General features: G+C 49.8%; 2 protein-coding genes across 2 annotated transcripts in view; both read left to right on the forward strand.

Annotated features, from left to right (window-relative positions):
* The window catches only part of LOC309536798 (leucine-rich repeat and fibronectin type III domain-containing protein 1-like protein), a 70,182-nt gene extending 62,539 nt beyond the window's left edge, over window positions 1-7,643 (forward strand). The window contains exons 3-4 of the mRNA XM_082231126.1: window positions 3,131-4,525; window positions 6,712-7,643. Coding sequence (XP_082087252.1) covers window positions 3,150-4,525; window positions 6,712-7,213 — 1,878 coding nt within the window. The 5' untranslated portion in view covers window positions 3,131-3,149 and the 3' untranslated portion in view covers window positions 7,214-7,643. The remainder of the gene's footprint in view (window positions 1-3,130; window positions 4,526-6,711) is intronic.
* The window catches only part of LOC309536772 (uncharacterized protein), a 154,896-nt gene that overhangs the window by 109,644 nt on the left and 29,440 nt on the right, over window positions 1-15,812 (forward strand). The gene's annotated exons all lie outside the window — the stretch shown is intronic.

Raw genomic sequence — 15,812 nt, forward strand, 5'->3', positions numbered from 1 at the left:
TCTTCCTGGTTTCAGATCTTCCCCGTCCGTCTCGCCATCTCCACGTACTCCATCAGTTTCGTCTGCCATTCTTTTTTCATTGGTACTTCTCCTTCCTTCCATCTCTGGGCTAGAAGCATTCTTGCTGCCGTTGTTGCATACATTAAAGGTCTTTTGTCTTCTCTTGATATCTCTTCACCTGTTATACCTAACAAAAAGGCTGCTGGTTTTTTAACTAATGTGTTGTTAAACATTTTCTTTAATTCATAGAATCATAGAATCATAGAATCATAGAGTTGGAAGAGACCACAAGGGCCATCGAGTCCAACCCCCTGCCAAGCAGGAAACACCATCAGAGCACTCCTGACATATGGTTGTCAAGCCTCTGCTTAAAGACCTCCAAAGTAGGAGACTCCACCACACTCCATGGCAGCAAATTCCACTGTCAAACAGCTCTTACTGTCAGGAAGTTCTTCCTAGTGTTTAGGTGGAATCTTCTTTCTTGTAGTTTGGATCCATTGCTCCGTGTCCGCTTCTCTGGAGCAGCAGAAAACAACCTTTCTCCCTCCTCTATGTGACATCCTTTTATATATTTGAACATGGCTATCATATCACCCCTTAACCTCCTCTTCTCCAGGCTAAACATGCCCAGCTCCCTTAGCCGTTCCTCATAAGGCATCGTTTCCAGGCCTTTGACCATTTTGGTTGCCCTCCTCTGGACACGTTCCAGTTTGTCAGTGTCCTGCTTGAATTGTGGTGCCCAGAACTGGACACAGTACTCCAGGTGTGGTCTGACCAGAGCAGAATACAGTGGCACTATTACTTCCCTTGATCTAGATGCTATACTCCTATTGATGCAGCCCAGAATTGCATTGGCTTTTTTAGCTGCCGCGTCACACTGTTGGCTCATGTCAAGTTTGTGGTCAACCAAGACTCCTAGATCCTTTTCACATGTACTGCTCTCAAGCCAGGTGTCACCCATCTTGTATTTGTGCCTCTCATTTTTTTTGCCCAACTGCAATACTTTACATTTCTCCCTGTTAAAATTCATCTTGTTTGTTTTTGCCCAGTTCTCTAATCTGTCAAGGTCGTTTTGAAGTGTGATCCTGTCCTCTGGGGTGTTAGCCACCCCTCCCAGTTTGGTGTCATCCAGCGGCGTAGCGTGAGTTGTCAGCACCCGGGGCAAGGCAAGTAATTTGCGCCCCCTAACCCGGGGCAAGGCAAGTAATTTGCGCCCCCCGCTGCCGCCCAAACGACGCCGCTTGCCCGGAGGAGGAGGGGGGCAGAGAGGCGAAAAATGCAACGGCCCAGCAGCTGCAGCAGCACCGGCGGAGGCGGGGCTGTGAGGAGGGGCTGCCTGGCGCGTCCTCCGCGGCGAGCGCTGAGAGCCGCTGCCTGCCGGGCGCCTTCAGCCCGGACGCGCGCACAGCTCGGCGGTTCCGCGAGACATGCGGCTCCGCTACAGCCTGCGCCCGAGGCTCTTCGGCGACTCCGGAGGCAGCAAGCGCGCCCCCCCCCATGTTGCGCCCGGTGCGGCCGGCACCCCTGGCACCCCCCACGCTACGCCACTGGTGTCATCTGCAAATTTGATCAGGATGCCCTTGAGTCCATCATCCAAGTCATTGATAAAGATGTTGAATAAGACCGGGCCCAAGACAGAACCCTGTGGCACCCCACTAGTCACTCTTCTCCAGGATGAAGAGGAACCATTGATGAGCACCCTTTGGGTTCGGTCAGTCAGCCAGTTACAAATCCATTGAGTGGTAGCAGAGTCAAGACCGCATTTTACCAGCTTCTTTACAAGAATATCATGGGGCACCTTGTCAAATGCCTTGCTGAAATCAAGGTAGGCTACATCCACTGCGTTCCCTTCATCTACCAGGCTTGTAATTCTGTCAAAAAACGAGATCAGGTTAGTCTGACATGACTTATTTTTCAGAAATCCATGCTGACTATTGGTGATCACAGCATTCCTTTCTAGGTGCTCACAGACTGTTTGCTTAATGATCTGCTCCAGAATCTTCCCAGGTATTGATGTCAGACTGACTGGGCGGTAATTATTTGGGTCCTCTCTTTTCCCCTTTTTGAAAATAGGGACAACATTTGCCCTCCTCCAGTCTGCCGGGACTTCGCCTGTTCTCCAGGAATTCTCAAAGATGACTGCCATCTTTTTGTATATCATCTCCCAGAAAGCCTTTACCAATGTACACGTCTACCATATATGGTAAAAAGTACCTTCCTCCCCTTTGCATTTCCAGCACAGATTTGAACTTGTTTTGTACATTTTAGCAATTTTACTCAGTGTTAAATACCAACAATACATCATTTTCATATAATTATCTTTCAACAAACAGCATGCGGCAAACTTTATTTCCTCATTCCATAACTTTCCCCAAGATGAGAGTTGAATATTATACCCAAAATCTCTAGCCCAGTGTATCACCACTGCCTTGACTTCTCCATCTTTTGTATACCATTCTAAAAGTAACTTGTACATTTTTGATAACATTTTCCAGCAGATTTATTTCGAACCTCTATCGCACTGTATCAAAACCTTTTTTAAAAAATCAACCTTAAAAAACGTCATTTAATTGGTGAATCTGCAAAAAGAATGCCACAGGGCCAGCTGAAGTGTGCTTTTGCAGAAGGAGTCTCTGGGCAGAAGCCGAGGCAAATGTTTTCGACACTTTGTTGGATGTCAACTTTTGCTTTAATATACTAATAGCCTTGATACGAATTTCCTCCTTCCTTCCTTTTTCTCTCTCGCTTCCCTTCTCCTTCCTTCCTTCCTTCCTTCCTTCCTTCCTTCCTTCTTTCCTTCTTTCCTTCTTTCCTTCCTTTTCTCTCGCTTTCCTTCTCCCTCCTCCTACTTCCTTCCTTCCTTCCTTCCCTCCCCTTCCTTCCTTCCTTCCTTCCTTCCTTCCTTCGCTCCTTCCTTCCTTCCTTCCTTCCTTCCCTCCCTCCTTCCTTCCTTGCTTCCTTCCTTCCTTCTCCCTCCTTCTCCCTCCCCCTTCCTTCCCTCCTTCCTTCCTTCCTTCCTTCCTTCCTTCCTTCCTTCCTTCCCTCCCTCCCTCCTTCCTTCCTTCCTCCCTTCTCTCCTCCCTCCCTCCCTCCCTCCATCCATCCCCTTGGCCCTCTCCTCTTCTCCCAGGTGTGCTGCTTACCTTACCATGGAAAGGCTGGTCCTGTCCCTCCTGGTTATGAGCTCCGTGGCGAAGGCCACCACGTGTCCCACGCGCTGCATGTGCCAGAGCCTCTCTCCCTCCTTCACCATCCTCTGCACCAAGACGGGGCTGCTCTTTGTGCCTCCGAGCATCGACCGGCGGACGGCGGAGCTGCGGCTGATGGACAACTTCATCACCGCCCTGCGGAGGAGGGACTTTGCCAACATGACCAGCCTGATCCACCTGACGCTGTCGCGGAACACCATCAGTCAGATCATGCCTTATGCGTTCTTTGACCTCAAGGGCCTTCACGCGTTGCACTTGGACAGCAACCGACTCACCCACATCCACGAGGATCACTTCAAAGGGTTGGTCAACCTCCGCCACTTGATCCTCAGCAACAACCAACTGAACTATATCTCTCCCGGGTCTTTGGATGATTTCATTGACATGATTGAGGACCTGGACCTTTCCTACAATAACTTGGTGAACGTCCCTTGGGAAACTATAGGGAGGCTGTCCAACGCCAACACCATCAGCCTAGACCACAACCTCATAGACTTCATCCCCGAGGGAGTCTTCTCCAACCTCCACAAGTTGGCTCGGCTGGACATGACCTCCAACAAGCTGAAGAAGATTCCCCCGGACCCCCTCTTCTCTCGCATCCCTGTCTACGCCAAGCCAAAGGGGCTCCCCTTGTCTTCCCTGGTGATGAGCTTCGGGGGGAACCCCTTGCACTGCAACTGCGAGCTCGTCTGGCTGCGGCGCCTGACGCGGGAGGACGACCTGGAGACGTGCGCCTCCCCGCCGGAGCTGATGGGCAAGTACTTCTGGTCCATCCGGGAAGAGGAGTTTGTCTGCGAGCCGCCCATGATCACGCACCGGACCCCCAAGCAGGTGGTCATGGAAGGCCAGGGGGCCTCCCTGAAGTGCAAAGCGGTGGGCGACCCCGAGCCGTATGTGCGCTGGATTTCGCCGGGCGGGAAGTTGGTCTCCAACACTTCCCGGACCGTCTCTTTTGAGAACGGCACCCTGGACATCTTGGTGGCTTCTGTGGAGGAGAAAGGGACCTTCACTTGCATCGCCTCCAACGCTGCGGGGGAGTCCACGGCCCCTGTGGAGCTGGTGGTCAACCCCTACCCTCACCTTGCAAACAGCACCAACTGTGATAAGGAAGCAGAGCCAGGCCCCTCGGACATCCTCATCTCCGCCAAGTCCAGCTTCCCCAATGAAACCAAATCCCAGCCAGAGAGGAAAGTGGTGGTTGCTGAGCTGACTTCCTCCTCTGCCCTCATCCAGTGGCCTTCACAGCACCACATCCCAGGGATCCGGATGTTCCAGATCCAGTATAACAGCTCGGCTGATGACATCCTGGTCTACAGGTGAGTAGGCTCCTTTTCCTCACGCAGGCTGAGACCCTCCCCGCCTGCAGACTGTCTCACCAGAGTGGTGCATGCTCTAGTTATCTCCTGCTTGGACTACTGCAATGCGCTCTCTGTGGGGCTCCCTTTGGGGGGTAACCCAGTTACCTTCTTGAAAGACCTACATTGGCTCCCAGTACATTTCCTCAGCATCCGGGCAGAATGATGTGGGTGGAGACGCTCCTTCAGGTCTACTGGACCAAGGCCATTTAGGGCTTTAAAGGTCAACACCAACACTTTGAATTGTGCTCAGAAATGTACTGGGAGCCAATGTAGGTTTTTCAAGACTTGTGTTATGTGGTCTCAGTGGCCGCTCCCAGTCACCAGTTTGGATTAATTGCATTTTCTGGGTCACCTTCAAAGGTAGCCCCACGTAGAGCACATTGCAGTAATCCAAGCAGAAGATAACCAGAGCATGCCCCACTCTGGCCAGACAGTCCGCGAGCAGGAAGGGTCTCATCCTGCTTACCAGATGGAGCTGGTAGACGGCTGCCCTGGACACCAAATGGACCTGCACCTCCATGGACAGCTGTGAGTTCAAAATGACTCCCAGGCTGCGCACCTGGTCCTTCAGGGACACAGTTACCCCATTCAGGACCAGAGAGTCCCCCACACCTGCCCGCCTCCTGTCTCCCAAAATTAGTCTTTCTGTCTTGTCAGGATTCAACCTCAATCCATTGGCTGCCATCCATCCTCCAACCATGAAGAGACTTTGTGGGGACACCATCTTGGCTTGGCTTGAATTGAGCTGCTTTGCTTCTTTTCAGTCAGATGGGGGGACTCCGTGGCAACCTGCCCTTCAGGGCTCGAGGTGGAGGGTGTGTCAGAAATGTCACGCACCTGAGTAGTTTACAAAATGCAAGCAAAGTGCAACAGGATAAAGCTTGCTGTGACCAGCAGGTTAATATTATCATATGTTTATTTATACCTCACCAGGTGACTTACAGGGGGAAAATAGGGAGAGCGCAAAACATGGAGGAAAGCAATCCTTAAAAATCAATTAAACATTGCTAGGTAGGTGGGAAGGTAGATGGGTGCATCACCTACAGATAATCAGTATGTATTGGGAATTAGCAGCCCGCAAGGCCAGCCACAAGTCTCCCCAAGGGGAAAGATCAGGGAGGGGGCTCTCTCGAGTTTGGGCACGGGGGGAGCAGGAGGGCTGAACAGAAAACTAGCCGCCCCATTGGGCCTTCCCTTCCTGCTCTTTGTCCCAGGGCAGAGCTCTGAAGGCCCCCCCCTCAGCCTGCCAAATGACCAGGAGTTGCTCCTTCTGCTGCCAGAGCAGCCGGTCAGCCCATCTCTTTGTTGTCAGTATTAAATATTTTCATCATTTCATTTCATTTATTGAATTCATATATCACCTTATACCCATAGGTCTCAGAGCGGTTCACAAAAAAGATCACAATATATAAAATAAAAATAAAAGCAATAACCCAATAATACCCCCCCCCAAAGAACCACATTTTAAAAGGGTATGGGATGTCGATCAGGTCAGCCAAAGGCGTGGTTAAAAAGGAACGTTTTTGCCTGGCTCCTAAAGGTGTGTAATGAAGGCACCAGGCAAACTTCCCTGGGGAGAGCATTCCACAGACAGGGAGCCACTGCAGAGAAGGCCCCATTCTCGCGTTGCCTCCCCCGAACCTCTCGAGGAGGCGGCACACAAAGGAAGGTCTCAGAAGATGATCTCAGGGTCCAGGTAGGTTCATACGGAAAGAGGCAGTCCTGGAGGTAATAAAACTTACACACCACTTGATAGTTTAACAAAACTGAAAGTGAGCTACAAGAAGGTAAAACAGCCAAACCCAGAAAAACCTTCAAGCCTGCTTTAAAGCACACAAAAGTTAAAACCCTAAAAAAAGATTAAAATCGCCTCCACTTTCTCAGCATCTGTCCAAACCAGGCGCCAAAAGGCACCTACAGTGAAGGCACTTGCTTGAGGTCAACAGGCAGGGAGTTCCACACTGAGGGTTTGAGTTCTGGCAAATGCAGAAAACGGGCATAGCGTGGCCCCTGCCACAGGGCCAGCTCTGCCAATTGCCTGAGTTTGTGCCTTCGGCCCTCTGCACGCTCCCGGGGGCAAAGGCGCACTGTTCCTGAGGCTGGCGCTGTGGACTGAGCCCCCTCTCTGTCCCTTTCCCTTGCAGGATGATCCCTGCCGCCAGCAAGTCCTTCTTCCTGAGCGACCTGGTTGCGGGGCGGGACTACGACCTGTGCGTCCTGGCCGTCTACGACGACGGCGTGACGCTCCTGACGGCGACGGCCGTGGTGGGCTGCGTGCAGTTCTCCACGGAGGAGGAGTACCGGCAGTGCCACTCCCTCCATGCCCAGTTCCTGGGCGGCACCATGATCATCATCCTCGGAGGCGTCATTGTGGCTGCCATCCTCGTCTTCATCTTCATCCTCCTGGTGAAGTACAAAGTCTACGCCAACCCCCACAAGAGCCAGGGCGCCAGGGTAAGCAGCGTCTGCTCCCAGACCAACGGCGGCCAGGGAGGCTCTGCGGTGCAGCCGGGCTCCAAGCCGGCCGAGGGGCTGCCACAGGACTGTGTGGCACTGCCTGCCAGGGGCAAGACGGTGGTCGACCTGGAGGGCGAGAGAGTGGCCCCCACAGACGCGGCCCTTCGGAGGAGCGATGGTTTCTCCTGAGAGGCACGCCAAGCCCTGGCGACAGGCGCAGAACAATGCCCGGCACAGTTGTCTTTTAAGCGTCACGACTATTGTCTATTTTTAAGATCAGATGGTTTAAAAACTATTTTTTTAATCTGTAAAAGTTCTTGCATTCTTAACTATTTTTGTTGCACTATATTAAATATAAAGTGTGTGATTTACAAGGGCTCGGGCTTCTTCCTGCTCCCATCTACATCAACGCAGGCGGTGGGGGCGGAACGGTCTTTGGGGAATGTTTATTTGCTGATAAGTAGCAGCAGAGCAGCAATCCCTTCCCCGAGCTTAAGCAAGGCTTTCCCCCAAGCAAGCATGCCAGAATGCCAGTGGCTGGAGACCACAGAAGGGGAGAATGGCTCTTGTGCCCGGGTCCTGCTTGAAGGTTTCCCATGAGGACATCTACTTGGTCCCTGTGAGAACGCTGGACTGGATGGGGCCCCTTTGGCCAGATCTAGTAGGCTCTTCGTTGGCTCTTACGATCTTACTGGGCTGCAGCTCAAGGCTAAGGGCTCCCTTTGTGTTGGTGACCGGCCATTAGCTGTGTTGCCCAGTGGCATCTCCTGTCTGCCTGGGTCACCTGAGGCTGCCCCTCCCTGTAGGAATAACAGAGATGACAGGAGGTTGGATGCAGGTGAGCTGCGCAGGAGCAAGCTGGCAAGCAAGCGCCAAGCAAGCTGCCGGCTAGCTCTGCCGAGGCTCCTTTTATTAGCAGAAGTCAGCCATTGGAAACAGTAGTGAAACCACCCTGAACATGACGTATTTGCATCTAAGCACATTTCCAGCGTTAGCAACTACACGTGTCAGCAGGTGTTTCCCTCAGATGTTCCCCCCGATACTTGATTACGTCTGCGTCCCCCATCATGCTCCAGCCAAGCGATATCTCTAGAAAACAAATTGTGAAAGGGCAAAAGGGGGAAACCCTGTTTTCTAGCAAAGAAGGCAAAAGGTCAGGGAAAGCAGGCGTAATGCTCCTTGACATACTGTTGCACGTCTGGTGCGAGGTTTGCCTTCGCAAAGCGGAGCGTTACCTCCACACCTCCCCTCAGACCATCCTTCCCTCTCCTCTGCAGGTCACCGGGGAGAACAGGCTCTTGCTAGGACAAGGGTCTTTCTGGAGGCCAGGAGGGCCTCCTCCTCCTCCCCCCGCCCCCGCCACCAGCTTGCTTCAGCAGGGAGGCCTGGCCGGGGGAAGCCTGCTAGCGGAGGTCCATCATGAAATGGCCCCTGCATCCCCACGAGCTTTTAGACCAGCCTTGATAAGTTCAGTTCACATTAAATAATCACGTTACATTCCCATTTATTGCCTTTTCTCTGCGTATCTAAGAACACCGAGTTAGAAAGGGAAGCCGCTTTGCTGCAGACAACCTGGCCTTGATCTAACTCAACTTGCACTGAAGTAGGACTCGGGGGGGGACCTGCTCTATCTGCACTAACCTGTGCAATGTCACCTGTTCCATTTGGAAGCTTCTGCACCCTTCCGCTGGTTCCTAGTAGGGCCAAGGACCTTTTGAAACCCGGGTTCAGTGCAGAAGCTCTTTGTTCCCTTTGAAACGATCCCCGTGACTGAAGACCTTTGGGTCGTAGATGAAAAATGTCTGGTACAAGATGGGAGGACAGAGTTCAGCATGGAGCCTGCAGAATAATCTGTGTACGATCGGTGCTTGAGACAGAAAGGCAGAGACAGAGGCCTTGGAAGCACTCAGAGGGGTCTTCTTAGTGGTGGCACAGTTTTGCTGCTGTTGCAGCTTATATACGGTACCTAGTCATTCCCAGGATGCCAAGCTCAAACTTAGTGGCAAGTACTCTTTGGTAAGAGAACTCCAGCAGAGATCTTAAATCACCAAATATACAGCAAAGTAAAGCAAGGAGATGAAGGCTGCTAGACCTTTAGAAGATGCCCTTGTGAGTTCCAAAACTCCCCAACACAGGAAAAGACCACACACTTGGTAAGTTAAAAAGGGTTTACTTACAAACTCTTCAAAGGTCAGTTTCATGTGCTTTTCCATAAAGCATTCAGAACAGGTTGTACAGGCAGTAAAACTTGGTTGAGTTCCAAAGTGGTGAAAGCTCCTAGATTATTGGTATAGGAACTCCAGAGTGGCTTGTTGGAGCCATGCAGTAAGCTGTTTACAAACAACAACAACAACAACAACAACAACAACAACAACATGCTACAATACATGTCCCCCTTCCACACACAGGCAAGCTGAATAGATTTGTATCAAATATATATGAAATATGTCACATTGTTTGAAGTGTAGGGGGTGAAATCCACTGCTCAGGCTCTTCAGGATGAGGGGCTGAAAGAAAACCAGGCTGGTTCATGGAGAGCTTGGGAAAGAAAATGGGGTGTCCTTGTTGAGCCACTCATTGGCCTCTTGCGGGATGACATTGCCAAACTTGTTGGAGAGTCCTCAGGCAGTGTCATGAATGAGCCAGACCCCAGGAGAAGTTTGCAGCTAGCTCCCAGTGAAGAGGGGAGCCGGGAGGAGAGAGGGTTAACTAGAAGGCAAGAGGATTATAGCCGTTTCCTGGAAGTAAACTCTCAGAGAATGAGGGAGAGGTGGGAGCTGACCCCCTCTCCCCTTGGTCGAGGTGTATGGAGGGGGGTCTTCAAGACAGAATACGTCACAAGAAGGCATTTGGCTGTTCCTGGCCTTGCCAGAAACACCCACCTTAGAATGGACATCTTGATCAATGGATGGACAGCTGTACTCGCCACTCTGGTGAACTTTGATGTTTTTGCAGCAACAAATCTTTCTTTAATTAACTCCGCTCGTTTTGTTATCAAGATTCCCTGACAGGCAGCCCCTCTGAGCCTCAAGGAAGTCCCAGTTCGAGGTCCCTTGCTCTTGAACTTTGGTTCCAGCCTTTCCCCCTGCAAGCTGTTCCTTCTGTTTCTGTTTCCAAGGGAGGGAACAGCTCAGAACCCAGCCCAGAAAAGAGGATCCTGTTACCAGAAAGTAAGGGGTTGCTTTATGGCCAGACCCCTTACCTGAGGTTACCTTTCAGGGAGCAAGGTTGGAAGAAGAAAAAAGAGAGAAGGCATAATAATAATAATAATAATAATAATAATAATAATAATAATAACAACAACAACAACAACAACAACAACAACATTTTTTATAATATTTATTAAGGTGTTGTTTTTTAAGACACACATAAAATTATAAAATACAATTCACACAACTAACAATTTAAAGAGAAATAAAGAAAGACATAAAAGCAAAAGAATGATTAGATATAGATAAAAAGAAAAACAAACATAAGAAGTTTAAAGTTTAAAGTTAATTCCATCCTTCAATCTCCTTTATCTCATCACCTTAGTTCTTTGACCCCCTCACACCTCCCCTTTTGTATTCTCATTTAAAAAGTCCTTTCAGCAAATCCTTACCCTTAATCAATAACAATAATCATAATCATAATAATAATAATAATCATAATAATAATAATTTTTATTTATATCCCACCCTCCCCAGCCAAGGTCGGGCTCAGGGCGGCTAACAAGTTGAAAGAATACAACTTAAAAAAAAAGATTAAAATACAACATTGAAATATTGAAACATTAAAATATTAAAATGCAAAAAGCAAAGGGGCTGTTAAGCCTCTGATCATTTCATTTGTCGTGGCAAAGATTCAACCTATCTGAAAGCAAAGAAAGGAGATCCCCGAGACAATTGGCGTTCCGGCTTTTAAATATTTCCATTTACAAGAAATCCCATCCTACAAATGTCAGTGACACGTAGGCAAATGCTAGAAAAAACACCACAAAATTAGGAGGGGTTGCATCAGGTCAGACAAATCAAAAGTACAATATGTCAATCAACCCATTTGTGAATTGCAAGACTTTCACCTTTCCAGACAGAGTTGACATAAGACACTGACATTCCAAGCAGTTATTACAAGTTTCATTCAAACTGACCACAAGGGTAATCAACGGATGGGTGGGCTCCATTCACCTGACAGTCTGGACATACATGGCTCTGTGCACTTAGGGGCCTATGGCAGACAAAGGTTTCCCATAATGCACACGTGAAGGAGTGATTTCAGAAATCAAAGAATAAAGCATTTACAAAACATTTTACACTGTACCTCATCGCCAGGAGCCGGAGTCAAGTGTAAGTCATCAATTAAAAGAAACACGGTATCTGAAGAAGTGTGCATGCACACGAAAGCTCATACCAAGAACTAACTTAGTTGGTCTTTAAGGTGCTACTGGAAGGAATTTTTTTATTTTGACTATGGCAGACCAACACGGCTACCTATCTGTAAACGGTACCGGTACAGTTAACTCTTTTTTTTTTTAAGGACACCAAAACAGCACAGGCCTAGTGGTCGCAGTAGCTCTTCCCAGCAAATCTTGCTCCGATGAAAACCGTGTCCACCCACAACCAATCTCTACTCTGCTCTTTTCATTTCTCTGCATCTTCTGGGAGAAGGGGGGGGCAACTGGTTGCAGCAGGAAGGGGAGACTCCCTGGGCTCTTCACCAGCCTGTCTCCACTCAACCCCTTGCCTACCCCCCCAGCCTCTGCACTGATCTCTGCCACAGACTCCCCCTCTTCTGCTTCCTGCCCCTCCTCTCCTCCCCGCCCCCGTCTGCCCCCTCTTCTCTTTCTGACCACTCATCACTCCTCCTCTGGGCTCTGAGCCTTCCTTCCCTGGGAGAAGACATGCCATCTCCAGAGGAGGGAAAAACTTAAGCACTATGCAGACTTCCCAAGAAATAGACCGGAGGCAATTCTACTTCATCCAGCAGAGCTTTGTTGAAGGCAAATAAGCATAATGGTCACAAATCCAATACAGTCATACCTTGGGTTACAGACGCTTCAGGGTGCGTTTTTTTAGGTTGCGGACCACCAAAACCCGGAAGTGCTGGAACGGTCACGCGTGTGCAGAAGCTCCAAATCACAACCGCACATGCGCAGACGCGGGTTGCGAGTGCTGCGGGTTGTGAATGTGCATCCTGCATGGATCACGTTCGCAACCCGAGTGTCTACTGTACATTCAGAATTGGCGCAGAACACCAGAACAAAGATACAAAAAGAGAAAGTAGGTGAGACCCGGGCTCCTCCTGGCCTGTTCTAGTCAGCATGACCTTGACAGAAAGATAGCAGAACCAGTTTAAACCAGCTGCACTCAGCTTCCCAAACAAGAAATAACTCAGACAAGAACCTTCTGCCCGTTTCTTTCACACAGAAAGAAAACTTTCCAGAATTGAATTAAGCAGAATAGCAAAAATATCTACACATCAGATCAATACTTTCTGTACTGTTATGGTAAAATCTGGGTGCGGGGCTACTCTGCCACCCAGCTTGTCAGACTAGGTCCGCGGGTCCCTGCGGAAGAAAATGAGCTCAGCCGGAAGCAGGAGCAAACTGCAGAAGATCCAAGTTTATTGCGCAACAGGTTCAAGGCGAGATTGAACCGCGAGAAAGGGGTGACATGAACTTTTGAAATTTCCCTCCATATCCCAGAATACAGTGCAAAATACATCCCAGTTACATCATGAATACATTAAGAAGAGGTTGGGTTACACCGGATTAACATATGGAGGAGGGAGTGGGGAATATGCAGAGAGCTGGAGATATGCGCAGATAAGCACATCCTGAGAAGACAATGGTCCATGTATGCATAGTCTGTCACTGGCATTGCCCGGAGGAAGGGCTTGGCAGAGTGGTTTGACAGGATTAGGGTCTTGACACCTTGCTTGAGGGATTATGGAGGACAGGGGAGGTGTCATGGAGTCCTAGAGAAATTGAGCAAATTGGCACGTTGGTTTTCTATGAATTTTATAGATTTTAGTCCCTTTTGACATTGACAATTGGAAATAAATGGATATATTGTAGCGAAGAAGGAGGTGAAGAAGACATGCCCTCCCCCCTTCCATATCAGTACTAAGAAATGCAAACTGACGCACCTGTCTGCATCCAGCGAGTCCAGGACATTCATTCGTATGTACAAGATTTCCTAAGCAAAATAGGATGAATTAATTGTTTCCGCTTCATATTGGAAGTGTCCGTAGCATTGCTACATTGAGGCAGTGGGGGTTCCATTCATTAAAACAGGAGTAATACCTGCTAATTGCATCTAGCAGCCGCTGGGGGGTGCACTTAATGAGCGTGCATCAGTGACTAGGTGAACACAAGGCAAGGCGGCACTTATGGACTTGATCGTGCATCAGTTTCCTGCCCCACCCGCCCCCCAAATAAAGCATATCTGGGTGTGTGTCCTGCACATCGCTCCCACTGTCCTGCTTTCGAAAGGGAGAGGGGGCTGAGCTGGGTGCGCTCGGCTTGCCAGGGGTTAAAAGGAACTGAGCTGGAGTCCTAGAGAGGATAGGAAATGAAATCTGCTGGCAGGTCCTCCAGAGCCCAAGCCCCGCCCTCCCAAGGTCTTCCCTGCAAGGAGAAGGCGGGTGGCTGCTGTCTCTCTGCTCTGCAAGTGCTGCCCCTTCTGGGATCTGGGGCGTCTCCGCTCTCTTCTGGATGGGGTGCATTGGGGAGAAGACAATAGCGGAATATGCGGGGGGGGGCACCTCCAAGTCAGGGAGCAGAGGGTCCGGCCCCACCCCTCTGCAAAGCCAGAGAGGGGGCACGTTTGTAGGTCTGCAACTATTATTATCATTACTACTACTACTACTGTTACCAGTAGAAGGCTGATCGCCGAAGAATGGATGCTTTTGAATTCTGGTGCTGGAGGAGACTCTTGAGAGTCCCATGGACTGCAAGAAGATCCAACCTCTCCATTCTGAAGGAAATCAGCCCTGAGTGCTCACTGGAAGGACAGATCCTGAAACTGAGGCTCCAAGACTTTGGCCACCTCGTGAGAAGAGAAGACTCCCTGGGAAAGACCCTGATGTTGGGAAAGATGGAGGGCACAAGGAGAAGGGGACGACAGAGGACGAGATGGTGGGACAGTGTTCTCGAAGCGACCAGCATGAAGGAAACCAGCCCTGAGTGCTCACTGGAAGGACAGATCCTGAAGCTGAGGCTCCAAGACTTTGCCCACCTCAGGAGAAGAGAAGACTCCCTGGGAAAGACCCTGATGTTGGGAAAGATGGAGGGCACAAGGAGAAGGGGACGACAGAGGACAAGATGGTGGGACAGTGTTCTCGAAGCGACCAGCATGAGTTTGACCAAACTGTGGGAGGCAGTGGAGGACAGGAGTGCCTGGCGTACACTAAACGACTAAACAACAACAACTGCTACCAGTGCCCTCTGTCAAGAGTTTGGGTGTAACCTTTGACGCCTCCCTCTCTATGGAGGCGCAGGTTGAAGCCACAGCAAAGGTGGCATTTTTCCATCTCCGCCATATCAAGCAGTTGGTCCCTTACCTTCCTTGCCCTGATCTGGCCACAGTGATCCATGCGACAGTCACCTTCAGGTGTAATTCACTCTACATGGAGCTGCCCTTGAAGCTGACCCAGAAACTCCAGCGGCTGCAGAATGCCGCGGCGAGACTCCTTATGGGGTCTTCGCTCCAGGATCACATTCATCCAGTGCTTTTCCAGCTGCACTGGCTCCTGGTGGAGTACAGGGTCAGGTTGAAGGTGCTGGTTTTAACCTTTAAAGCCCTTCACGGCCTAGGACCCTCATACCTACGGGACCGCCTCTCCTGGTATGCCCCACAGAGGACCTTAAGGTCCACAAATAACAACACTTTGGAAGTCCTGAGCCCCAAGGAGGTTAGGCTGGCCTCAACCAGAGCCAGGTATTTTTCGGCTGTGGCCCCGACTTGGTGGAACGCTCTGTCACAAGAGACTAGGGCCCTGCGGGACGTGACATCATTTCGCAGGGCCTGCAAGACAGAGCTGTTCCGCCTGGCCTATAGGCTGGACTCAGTCTAAACCCCTCACCTTTTTTTAATGGAACCCTTTATATGGGATTTGTATATAATTTTCCCCTTGGCTCTTTTTGCTGGCGTTATGTAGGACCAGCATGGATAGTTGGCCCCGGTGAATATTTTACATTTTCTCCCCTTACGGCTTTGATCTATGGGCTACCACTAAAACAAGGTTGCATTTTAAGCTGCATTTTAAACGGTAATCTAACTTACATTTTAATCAACTGGTTTTTTTGTTTGTTTTGTTTTCAATGTTTTTACTGTATTTAAATTCAGTGTTAGCCGCGCTGAGCCTGGTCTTGGCTGGTGAGGGCGGGGTATAAATAAAAATTGATTCCAGTTACAGATAGGTAGCCGTGTTGGTCTGCCATAGTCAAAATAAAAAAATTCCCTTCAGATACCTGAAGAAGTGTGCATGCACACGAAAGCTCATACCAAGAACTAACTTAGTTGGTCTTTATGGTGCTACTGGGAGGATTTTTTTTTTTTAAAAAAAAATTGATGATGATGATGATGATTTCCCCAGCCACTCTGCACGGCTCACAACAGAATGTTAAGATACAATAAAACATCAGACATGAAAAACTTCCTCAAACAGGGCGCTGCCTCCGGATACCCGTTTCTGGAAGCCCCGGGAGAGGAGAGGAGCTCTGGCGCCCGGATCCCGCTCGCTGCTTCCCCATGGACGGGCCGGCCTGATCCTGCAAGCTCCCCCGAGGTCCCTCGGTCTCCACGCA

The sequence above is a fragment of the Podarcis vaucheri genome (genome assembly GCF_965113315.1).
Source record: "Podarcis vaucheri genome assembly, chromosome: 7".
Classification (NCBI taxonomy): domain Eukaryota; kingdom Metazoa; phylum Chordata; class Lepidosauria; order Squamata; family Lacertidae; genus Podarcis; species Podarcis vaucheri.